Source organism: Quercus lobata, chromosome 6, assembly GCF_001633185.2.
Source record: "Quercus lobata isolate SW786 chromosome 6, ValleyOak3.0 Primary Assembly, whole genome shotgun sequence".
NCBI lineage: Eukaryota > Viridiplantae > Streptophyta > Magnoliopsida > Fagales > Fagaceae > Quercus > Quercus lobata.
In genome coordinates, this window is record NC_044909.1 from 36,826,929 (window position 1) to 36,839,509 (window position 12,581).

The following is a 12,581-nucleotide window of genomic DNA, read 5'->3' on the forward strand; positions in this document are numbered from 1 at the left end:
TAAATCTTCTCCTTGAAAACCCTAAGTTTGTGTAAAGGAAAGCTCCTTTAGATCTCACAAGAGATTTACACAAACTGCAATTATGAGCAACACTAAAACGTGGCTAGGGTTTTCCTTTTATACTTAAGACAAATAAGAAACCCTAAAAACGTTTTAAAACAACTAGGGCTGAGTCGGAAAATTCTGCAGAAAATCATTTTGCCCAAGCTTCGATCGATCGAGCCTGTCTTTCGATCGATCGAGCCAGGCCGAAAGGCACAATGCTTTCCTGCTTTAACTCCATTCCAACTTTACATAAAAGCATAACTTTGAGCTAGACTAAAACACTTCTAAACACATTGTTTTGATCATGGTTTGCCAACAATACAAATTAGAGTTCTAAATACATAAAATCCTAAGACTTTAAAACCTAACATTATCTCCCCCTTGCTATATGCTATCTCTCCCCTTTTTGGCACGAATAGCTAAAGGCTTTCCTCGAGCTTTTGTTGAATAGCATCTAACTGTGTCTCAATTGCAGTGAGACGCATTTGAACGTGATTGTTGGTGGAGTAGAGAGATCTTTCTAATTTGGAAATACGCTGATATAGCCCCTCGATTAAAGTGCTTATATATCATCTTGAGAGCTAGGTGCAGATGGAGTGCCAGTTATTTGCTTCTCAGAAGGAATGGGGGAAACAGTTGTGGTATGCATAGGTGTAGCTAAATCTTGGCCAGATAGAGTAGCATGGGAGAATGGCTCACTCTTAGGTGTTTTAGAGGAGTGACTCTTGCTTGCATGGAAAGTTATCATGGAAATTGGTCGAGGACGTGAAATAATTGTTCCATTTGTTGGTGGACGGACACCTTCAAGAAGCATGATTTTCATGATGAGACTACGAAAAGGAATACTAGTTTGTGCTGCCGATCGAGCCACTGTTTTCGCAATTGTCTGAAAGATGTGGGCACAAATGTCAATTGGAACTTCGGTAATGAGATCACACAGAAATTGTGCTCTTCCAAGATTTATGAAAGCGGTGTTAGACAGTGGATAGAGGTTGGAGAACATGATCAGTTTTAGAGTCGTCAGTTCAGGTGAAAACTGTGCAGTGCCTATAGATGATTCTTTGCTTCTAATCTCATGATCAGGCCCAAGAATTTGGAGAATGTCTTGTACTTGAAGTAATTTGTCATCATACGGAGTGAGGTCCACATTTGCTGGTTTGGTGATGCGAAGAACCTTTGCAATGTATTCTGTATTGATGGATGCTTGCTTACTCCCAAGTGCAGGAGATCGTAGCAATATAATTCTCGGAGTACCGAGGTCGAATCACAAGGAGCGGGGTAAATTCAAAGACAATGTAATTAAATAACAATTTGGGTGAATAAGAAAAATATTTTTGCTTGGTTATTGTTAACAAGAATAATAATAATAACTGATTTAAATCAATAATGTAAATACTAGGGCATCGGGGTGTTTCCCTATATCGATATGAAATTCTTTGTGATCTAAGAAAATATCTATTTCATAATTGATTGTTCTTATACAATTAAAAACTTATGATTCGGTTGAACTAAGACAATTCAAGAACGCATGATAACCTTGATTGATAATACGGTTAGAAAAGTTTTCAAAAAAACTCATTCACTTTAAAACCTGATTTCTATTTGAAACTATTAGAAATTCATCTAAACAATAAGAAAAACATTATTGAACTTATTGAAAGCATGGAAGAACTAATACATCAAAAGAAATCTAATTGAACAATCAAATATGTTGTAGATAAAATCTTAGAAAGAATCACATTGAATATTCATACCGTATAGAAAAAACATAACCCCTAGCCCTAGCAAAGAGTTTAGACTGCCATTAGAGAAAGGAAAATACAAGGTTTTCTCCCCAAAATTCGTTCTCACCCAGCCTCCCTTCTCAAAACCCTAATGTCTAAGTGTCCAAAGAAAATAAAACTTTTTCTATTTTAATTTCCACCCAGGTTTACAGCAGTAAATTGTGAGTTAATTTCGGCCTTCAAAACTTGAGAATTTCGAAAAACTCAAAACTGGAAAGTTGTAAATATTTAAGTCACGGTTCCAACCCATCTGGCCTTGTATCAATTGGATTTTTGAGGAGAGAGATACTCCCAAAATACTGATCAGTGCTCAAATCAGATTTTTCCTTTTCAGATTCTGCCTCTTTGATTTCTTTCCTTATTTGAAGCTTCTAATCATGGTAGACGATCCAAGCACTCCAACTGTACCACCTTAAACATTTAAGCATGGTCCTTTAGCTCCACTTTAATTTTAGTTTGGCCTCCATTCTCTCACAAATTCTTGTAAATTCATCTTTTTCACATGATTTCCTGAAAGTAGAAAATTACACACAATGAATAGCATCTTATTCAAGAAATTATGTAAAGATAAATAATAGGGACTAATGCAAATCATGGCTTAATTATACAAATTAAGCATAGTAATAAGGAGATAACGCCCATATAAATATATAACAAGTATACATTTTAGGGCGTTGTCAATGGAGAATTCGTTTCCTCTTACCCAACATTTCAACTCTACTCCGGTGTATCTGGCATTAGAGTAGAATTCCTTAACTAATTCATCAACTGGGTCCTCGAAATTCCCGACCAGATCAGCCCAATCTCTTGCTTCAAAAATCCTAGGAATAAATGTTGTTCCTAAGGTATCAAATTTTACTACACATTCCACAATAGGAGTAGCATCTATAAAAATGCTTGAGTAGGTTTGTGAATCAAAAGGAGTCTTGAATCTTTCATTGTTTGAGTCTTGAGACGACTGAGTTGAGCGACGAGTCCGCTTAGCAACAGAGGATGGAACATCAATTTCAATCTCTTTTCCTTTAGATGAACGGTGTGACATCTGCAAAAGACAAGACACACAGTAGAGAACCAAATGCGACACCAGAAGACACAAACATCAACTTGATTAGATTCATGTAAACCAAATGAAATTCGGAGAGAGAACTCACTCAAACAATCACAGAACTTGAACCAAGTCAGCATCAAGTAATCATAAGCAACACTTATGGATTGTATATTTAAGAAGTTTGTAGGTGTTCAAAGATGATGGTTGATCAATTACAACTCAGAACAAAGTAATCAATGAGCATCACATAGTCACAAATAACTGTCATTGTGACACTCTACCATGAACATGATATGTACAGAGCAACACAGTCATGAGGCACAACACAGAACCCAAACAACATCAGAAAAAAATTGAGGAAAACATCTCAATCAATATCACCAACACTCAATCAAACTTACTCAACCAAATAAACCAAACCCATGTTCGAACACTATATTACTCAAATCACAAAAAATAACTCACAAATCAAGAAAACAAAACCATAATCATGAAATATGAAGTGAGAAAGAGAAAGCCCATACCTTTTCCTTGAAGATTTGAGAATGAAATGATGCAAAAATGGAGGTTTTTCGAGAATAATACGAGGAGTTTGAGAGAGAGTTTAAATGGAGAAGACAATGAACAGTCAGAAATGTTCGAGGGAAAACTGAAAACATTTAAAAATTGACCTATTTGTGCAAAACACGCGATTTTCGCGACTGAGTTAAGTCGCTAGCCAGTTGCTAGGGTAAGCCGTGAAACACTTTGAAAACAAGATTCTTGAAAATTTTTCTAAGCGTTTTTCGCAACTGGAAGGTCTACCCGTGAGGAAGTCGCGCGCTGAACTGTGAAAATCTCCATATACCCCTCGCAACTGGACCTTCCACCCGCGAACAAGTTGCCAACATGAGTCACAAAAAACATGAAAATCCAGATTTTTGAAAAATATTCTAAGTATTTTTCATGACTGGGGCATTTACCTGCCAGTGAGTCGCGAAATATCTCTGTATGGACTCGCGACTGGGCCAACCCACGACTGAGTCGCCAAAACAGGGCAACACTGGTTTTGAAAATTTTGATAGTTTTTGTAAAAACAAAGTACTTTCCAAAAACAACTAAAACACTCAAAAATCTTTTTATGTTTGACCAACAAAGATTAAGCATGTGAAAATACATTTAATCAAGTACAATCACACGAATGAATATGGTATTCATTGAACATAGACATGTGTGTTGTGTGAGAATGTCAAAAATGAGATAGTCCTTAGTCTAATATGAAACTTCAATGATCAATTCAATCAAGACATACACAACTAGCACTAGATAATGTGACCCATCTCAATTATAGAAATATACATATATGACCTCCCACATAAACTTGAGTATAATATCTTTGAAACTTTTCATTTGGCTCCATCTTCAACATATCATTTGATCTTTTGGAATCAACACATCTCATTGTGAGATCGATGCCTGAAATTTTTGATATTTCACTTTGATGAGTTAGCTTTTGGCTTTTTGGGCATCATACAATTTTATTTTTTGTCGCTTTCCCTTTTTCCTAGTCAAATACTAGTATGTGTGACAAGCTTTTGCAGCTCATTATTTCTTTTCATTTGGAGATTTACATTTGAGAGCTCTTTTAAGTAAAAACAATAAAATAAATGAGTGAGAAGATATATAGGCATAAGTTTATGCATGTCTCAAGATCAACAAAATCATTCACTAGTCATTTATGACAAGGTTGAAGATCTATTTACAACAGTCATATAGATTTCAAAATTTCTCCCACAATGATATGAGTGCATAGGAAACAAGCTATGCCCGTAGATGCACAAAGCCATTTGCACAAAGGTACAAGGTAAAACATATTTTGAGACAAACCTCAACAATATCGATCAAATTTTTTTGGATTTTCTACTTTTTATGTGGTGTTTGGATTTTTGACACACAAGAAGGAAAAGATTGATCAAAAGCAACAATGTAAAAACATTTTAAATAAAAGAATGCAAAAACAAACAAACAATTTTCAATTCACATAATCAATAAGCAAACCATCAAGCATAATCACAAAGCATAGGAAGTATTAATGCATTGATATGTTGTAATGCTTATGCATGAGTACCCTTCTTCACCCACACGTCACGTGCGTTTGGGGTGATATCCCTATAGGATTGGGTACGAGAGTTAGGACTTTCAAACCTTCTAATGAAGCTTTCCAAGCAGTTGGTGAATGCACCAATCATCTTCATCACGTCCATCATTCCGGGATCACCATTTCGATCTCTTGATGACTCAACAGCCCAAGTCCTCTTGTCATTTCTTGGTCTTCTTGACCTTTGATCACTTGCATTCCTCAATGCTCTCAGCTTAGAACAATTGGGTCGGGTGTGCCCTTGAAGTCCGCAATGATGACACACATGGTTCATTCTAAGACCTCTTTGCCATCGTGGAAGAGATTTTGCTCTAACTTCAGACCTGACCACAGATTGATTACGAGGCTTTTTCAACACCTGCTAGTCAGCTACATTCTTCTTTTTCTCAACATTTGCCTTCTCCACAATAAGGGCAACTACAACTGGCTCTTTGGCCTTCACAAACTTCACTTCTTTGGAGATGTTCACAACTGAACTACTTTCTCTGGTGTATCCTAATCTGGTTTTGTCAAAGAAGGTCTTTTGAGAGGAAAGGACATCATCAAGTTTCTTTGTGGATACTTGCTCTACCTTGGCATTTGCTTAAACCACCTCAAGCTCAAGGAATTTCACCTTGGTGTAAGCTTCGGTTAGCTCGCCATTTAGTGTCTCTATCTCGCATTTGGCCTCCTTATATCTCCCTAGGAGACTTCTATAGTCCTCCTCAACTTTCTTCATCTTTTTCACAGCTACCTTGGCCACCCTTGCATATTCTCCTGACTTCTCAAGGAGTGAATTGTAGTTCTCTTGAAGACCAGTTGTATCTTCATCTTCTTCAGCATCTGATTCTTCTATAATTCCCATGGATTCCTCATCACTATGCTTCCCAAGCTCTTCCACAAGCAAATTCAAGTCCTTCGAAGACTCAACATGAGCAACAGTTATGAATGCTGAGAAATTCCCTTTTTCATCACAACTGTCCTCCGAATCAGAGGTGGAGGAATTTGAGTCACTGAGAGTGGTGGCATATGCCTTGCCCTTTGATCTTAAGTAATTAGGACATTCCTTTTTGAAATGACCATGTCCATTACACTCAAAACAAGTGACTTCTTGAGTAGATTAGGACTCCTTCCCTTCTCTCCTTTTGAAGTCCTTCTTCTCCTTTCCGGAACATATGAATTTCCATTTATCACCAAATTTCTCACTATTCTTGAACTTTAGAAATTTCCAAAAATTCTTTGCAAGGTAGGCAACATCCTTTTTTACTACATTCTCATCCGATGAACCGTGAGCTTCTACCCTTTCATTTATCGTCTTAAGAGCAAGTGATTTGCTCTTTCTTTGATTTGGTAATGAAAGCTCATACGTTTGGAGAGAACCAATCAGCTCTTGGACTTTGATTTCATCAAGGTCCTTGCTCTTCTCAATTGCAGTCACCTTTACACAGAAGCCCTGCGGCAATGAACGAAGAATTTTTCGTACAACTTTCAAGTCCATCGTTTTCTCTTCCAAGTTAAACTTGTCGATGACCACTTCATTTAACTTACTATAGAAAGAGTCAAAGGACTCATCCTCGCTCATCCTGAGCTCCTCAAACCGGGTAGTCAGCATCTGTAACTTTGTGTCGATAACTTTCTTTGTACCCTCATAAGTGGTCTCCAAAATCTGCCATGCTTCCTTGGCAACGGTGATATGAGAAATCCAATGGAACTCATCTAGGGACACACAGTAAAAAATTGCGTTAAATGCTTTGCTATTAGCATTTGACACCGTGAGGGCTGCCTTATCCCATGTGGATTTGGCTGCCTCCGGTTTTGTCCAACCTATTTCAACGGCATCCCAAACAGCCTCATCTATAGAACACAAAAATGCTTTCATCCGCACCTTCCAAAATGCATAATTGCTACCATCAAAATATGGAGGTGCATTTAGGGATTGAGACCAGTCCATCTCAATATGGGGTCAAGGATCACACTCAGGTAATGAAACCAATATAAGTGAACCCGCTCTGATACCAATTGAATGTTCAATTAGTGTATAAAACACCTTGAACGTTTAGACCTCCAATTTACAAATTACCAATTCAAGCTTAATATCAAACAATTAATGTGCGGAACATGAACATAAGTTTAAAACAAAATTGATAAACAATATAAACTAAATAAAATCACATCCATAACAGAAATTAAATGGCAAAGATTAAGGGAAGAGAGATGCAAACACAAGGACAACACAACGATGTGTTATTGAAGAGGAAACCGAAACTCTCGGTGTAAAACCTCTCCGTCACCCTCCAAGCGGTAAATAATCCATTAAAGAATGTAGTTGGGATACATGAACAGCAGAAGACCCTCCAAGCCTAATCTACCCAGTGTACCTAAGCCCTCCAAGCTCCTACTCCAACGAGGTTACGCCGAACCTATTTCTTCTTTAGCTTACTGGATTCCGCTATAAATCATAACATCAACCAATATGAAATTGGTCCCTTCTTAATTGCTTCCCAAAGTACCAAATAGCCTTCTCACAGATATGGGTATGGTGAGAAAAGGTTTTGGTAATGTACCTCTCAAGGATGTAACAATGGAGAGGGTGAGAGTAGAGGAATTTGAAGAGTCTCTATGTGAAGATTGGGGATGAGTCAATCTTGTTTTTCTCTAGGGTTTCACTCTCAAAATTCTCTCTGGAAGCTCTTTACATTTTGTGGGTATAAGGGGTATATATACTAGGGCGAGAGAGGAATGCGAAAAGTCAGTTTTTTCAAAATAGAGCTGGCTGGCGGCTTGGTCTCGCGACTTGACTGAGCCGCGAGTTCAAGCCGTGAGGTAACTAAACAGCTAGTCTGTATTTTTTGTCCTGTAGTGCTCTAGCTGGCATAACACTTCAACTTCTGGCATGCTTGGCACGTGTGCAACTTATGGCAGCTTTCAAGCCGCGAGCCACCCGCAAGATCGAGTCAGGAGTCCCTGCTTCTTTACACAATCTTGAGCATTTCTTCACACTCTCTCACACACTACCTTTACATGTTTCCCACCTAAATACAGGGTTACTAATTGCTAAAATACAAGCAAATTTGGCACAAAATAAAGCCAACAAGATGGTTGATAAAATTCAACCTTACAGGGAAAAAACAAAAATTGAAAATTTCACGTCGGAGGCACATAGTGTTGATGAGATCAATTTGTTTCCCAATCAGGATTGTGACATAGGATCCCTATCCTATTTATGTGCCCTTTTGATTTATTTTTTTCCCTCTTGTTTTAATGATAATTTGAGTGATTATTGCATTTTGACTATATAATGTACCCAACTCTGATATTATTGTGTTGTTCATTGAAAAGTTTGATGTGGCTTGATCTTGAAATCTGGTGGTTCGATTTAAGTACTTGAAGTGTTTAAGCACTTCTTTACCCAACCGTCAAAATGACGATTTTACCTTTTAGTTTAACTTAAAGTGATGTTATTGTCTTGGTTAGTGTTAGGTTAAATGATAATTGTAAAATGGGGTGTTTATATAATGCTTATTATTATTATTATTTGAGAAAAATATAATGCTTATTATTGATGGAGCTTGCAAAAGTGAACACCAATGTCAATAAACTTCTTATTCATGAAAGGGAACGTTTGTGAAGCAACATGCATTTTGTAATCTCTGAATTGTTGCATGCTACCTTATCAGTAAAAAAAAGTAATCTCTGAACTTTTCAACTTGGGGGATTCAAAGAGTTTGATTTAAAAAAAAAATAATAATAAATTTATAAAGAGGTGGCTCTAAAATTTTTTTTAAAAATAAATGGTTTAGAATTGCTTATCCGTGAAAGGGATGATTCTGAAAAAAATAATTAAAAATAAATGGTTTATATATAGTAACTTATCTGTAATCCGGGCGATTATAAAATTGTTGAACAGAAATACAAAATTGGTTTTAGAACAACTGCCTGTAATTATTGGGGCGGTTCTAAAAAATATTAAACTAAAAATGGGTTTTAGAACTGTAGGGGTGAAATTTACAAGTCAACAGTGGGTTTTGGGCCCCGCGCGGAGTCTAGCCATGACAAGAAGGGGAAACGGGGCCAGAAGATTTCCAGCCCTATCCTGTTGGGCCGGACTTATTTAAAGGGCGTCCGAGGAGGAGTGCCTCCTCGGACACACCAAATGGGAGTCCAACGTACACCCTGCACACAGTGAGGAACCATCCCAAGCAAGAGGAAAATGTTAGACGTCCAGGAGGCAACCACAGCTGCCGCATTAAATGCAAGGAAGCTACTTTTCCAGCCGCATTAATATAGAGAAGACAGGTGAATAGTGTTATCTTGGTCAGTGCAACTCACGGAAAGATAAGGTAGATGTCCGATGGGACAGGCACTCAAGTGAAAGTCCAGATGGTTAACAAATGTAAGGCCCTTATCAATTTGAGGGTGCTATATAAGAGAAGGAAATCCCCATGAAGTGGGGATCGGAGAATTTAGGAAAAAAAGGAGAGAAAGGTGAAAGAATTCTGTAATCTGTAACCAGAGCAAGAGGTGCACTTATACGTCCCCTCGGATCGATATCCTGTGAACTAGAATGGAATATTCTCACGTTCAATATGTTGCATGGCATACATCTAACTGACGTTCACTTCGTCTAGCCCTAGTTCTGTAACCCGCTTTCTACAAATTCATTGTCTGGGGACTTTTGGGCCAGAACCACTTACTTGCTGGGCCTGGGCCCCAAAAACCGCCCCTACAATTGGCACCGTCTGTGGGGAGAACTTGTGTCTCGACAAGTGAAACAGTAAGAAATGGAAGGATCAAGTCCGCGCCAAACCGGACGTGCAGATTCTCAACGGCAGGACAATTTTTTAAATCTCGAACGAGGGAAGGACCAAGATAATCAACGAGAGGGCAGTGTGAACACCTCTCACATAAGTAGAAGCCGCTCAAAAGGGAAGGATCATGCATCCCATAAGCAAAACGATCGAAAGGCTTTACAACAAGAGATTGATGATCTGAAGAAGAAGCTGCGCCGAGCGCAGCAGAAACGACCTTCACCCGGCTCGGGCACTAGCAGTGATGAGGATAACGAATACCGGCGAAGATCAAGAACCCCTCCGAGCGAGACCTTTTCCTATGAGGAAGAGCGGCCTCGCAAACGCAGCCACAAAAGCCCATCTTACCAAGGCCTGGCCAACGATGCCATGAGCAAGGCCCTGGATCGCATCTCCCAATCGCCGTTCACGCATAGAATAGAGAGGACAGTGCTTCCTCGGCGTTTCCATCAACCAACATTTGCCATATATAATGGTCGGACCGACCCAGTAGAGCATGTAAGTCAATTCAATCAGAGGATGGCCGTCCACTCCAGGGATGAGGCGTTAATGTGTAAGGTGTTTACATCCAGCTTGGGACCCATGGCGATGAGATGGTTTGATGCCCTCCAACCGAATTCCATAGATTCCTTTAAACAGCTGACGCAGGCTTTTGGTTCCCGTTTCATCACCAGCACTAGAGTCCCTCGGCCCCTCGACTCCCTCCTATCCCTGTCCATACAGGAAGGAGAGACGCTAAAGGCCTACTCGGACAGGTACTGGGAAATGTATAACGAGATAAAAGGAAATTACGATGACGTCACCATTAGTACGTTCAAAAGGGGCTTGCTGACAGAACATGGCTTAAGAAAGTCCCTCACTGGGAAGCCAGTCACCAGCGTGCGCCAACTCATGGACAGAATTGACAAGTACAAAAGGGTCGAGGAGGACCAGCAGATGGGGAAGGGTAAAGCGAAGGTTGTCCCTCAAGAGAGGAGGGACTTCAGGTCAGACCACTTTAACAGCAATAACAGGCCGAGGAGAGACTACGTGGAACAGTCCGGACCTACTAGGGCTCAGGCAGTCCATGCTGTGTTCCGAGAACCATTACATAAGATCCTGGAGAAGGTGAAGTGCGAACCCTTTTTTCAATGGCCGAACAGGATGGCGGGCGACCTCTTAAAACGCAATCAGAATCTGTACTGTGCGTACCACCAGGAGCCAGGTCACACCACTGACGATTGTAGGAATCTGAAAAACCATTTGGATCGGCTTGTCCAAGAAGGGAAGTTGAGGCATCTATTACATCGCCCTGAAGGATGGCAGGAACAGTCAAATGTCGGAACCAGACAAGGCACATTGAGGCCACCCATTGGCACAATAAATGTCATTCTTGCCGCACCTGGGAGGACCGGTTCCGGCCCTTTCAGAGTAATGTTAGTGGGCAGGTTCCCGACTGAGCCAGACGGAAGGGAATCCAAGAGAGCCGAAGTGAGTGCCACGCCATTAATCGGGTTCACGGAGGAAGACAAGCAAGGAACCCTTTAACCCCACGACGATGCCCTAGTCGTCACGCTCAGAATAGGAGGTTATGACGTGAAAAGGGTGTTAGTTGATCAAGGCAGCGCCGTGGAGGTAATGTACCCTGATTTGTATAAGGGGTTGAACTTGAAGCCGGAAGACCTGTCGCCATACGATTCCCCTCTGGTCAGCTTTGAAGGAAAAATCATCATCCCGAAAGGCATGATTAGGCTACCTATGCAAACAGACTCAGACGTGGTAGAGATGAACTTCATTGTCGTAGATGCATACTCCCCCTACACAGCTACTGTGGCCCGGCCGTGGCTTCATGCACTAGGGGCTGTGCCATCAACCTTGCACCAAAAAGTGAAGTATCCATCAGGAGGTCAAGTCAAAGAAATAATAGGGAACCAAGGAATGGCTAGACAATGCATGGTGTCGGCAATCTCACGACGACCAAATAGTGAACCTTCCACTTCAGCCGAGAACGGCTTATAGCAATCAATGACCTCGGTCCCAACTGCGGGTAGTGGAAGACCGGCCATGGAGGTGAGCTGTGAGGAGCTGGAGAAAGTACTCGTCGGATCAGACCCTGAAAGGTTTTTTCAGATCGGCTCGGAATTACCGCCACAGAAGAAGTTAATGCTAATTGATTTTCTTCGACGGAATGAGGACGTATTCGCCTGGGATCCCTATGAGGCCCCCGGGGTTGACTCAAATCTCATATGCCATCACCTTAATGTTAACCCGGCTATAACACCAAAGAAGCAACCTCCTCGGCGGCCGTCAAAAGAACATGCAGACGTTATGGGAGAAGAGGTCGCAAAATTGAAGAAAGCTGGGGCTATCAAGGAAGTATTCTACCCCGAATGGTTAGCCAACATAGTCGTGGTAAAGAAGAAGAGCGGGAAATGGCGTGTCTGTGTAGACTTCACAGACTTAAACAAGGCCTGCCCGAAGGATCCTTTTCCAATGCCACGGATAGACCGATTGGTAGATGCGACTGTCGGACACCCCCAAATGAGTTTTTTGGACGCTTTCCAGGGCTACCATCAGATATCCCTGGCTGTCGAAGACCAAGAAAAAACCGCTTTTGTCACCTCAGTTGGAAACTATCATTATAAGGTGATGCCCTTCGGCTTGAAGAATGCCGGGTCGACCTATCAGAGGATGATGACTAGGATGTTTGAACAGCAGATGGGTAAGAACGTTGAAGTGTATATAGATGACGTGATAGTAAAGAGTAAGTTGGTGGCCGACCACATCAGAGACCTCGGTGA

General features: G+C 40.6%; 1 protein-coding gene across 1 annotated transcript; it reads left to right on the forward strand.

Annotated features, from left to right (window-relative positions):
- The first annotated feature begins 11,418 nt into the window (after positions 1-11,418).
- LOC115950212 lies at positions 11,419-11,799 on the forward strand. The gene has a single exon (XM_031067451.1). It carries the CDS (start codon positions 11,419-11,421, stop codon positions 11,797-11,799), a length of 381 nt encoding a protein of 126 aa, XP_030923311.1.
- Positions 11,800-12,581: the final 782 nt, after the last annotated feature.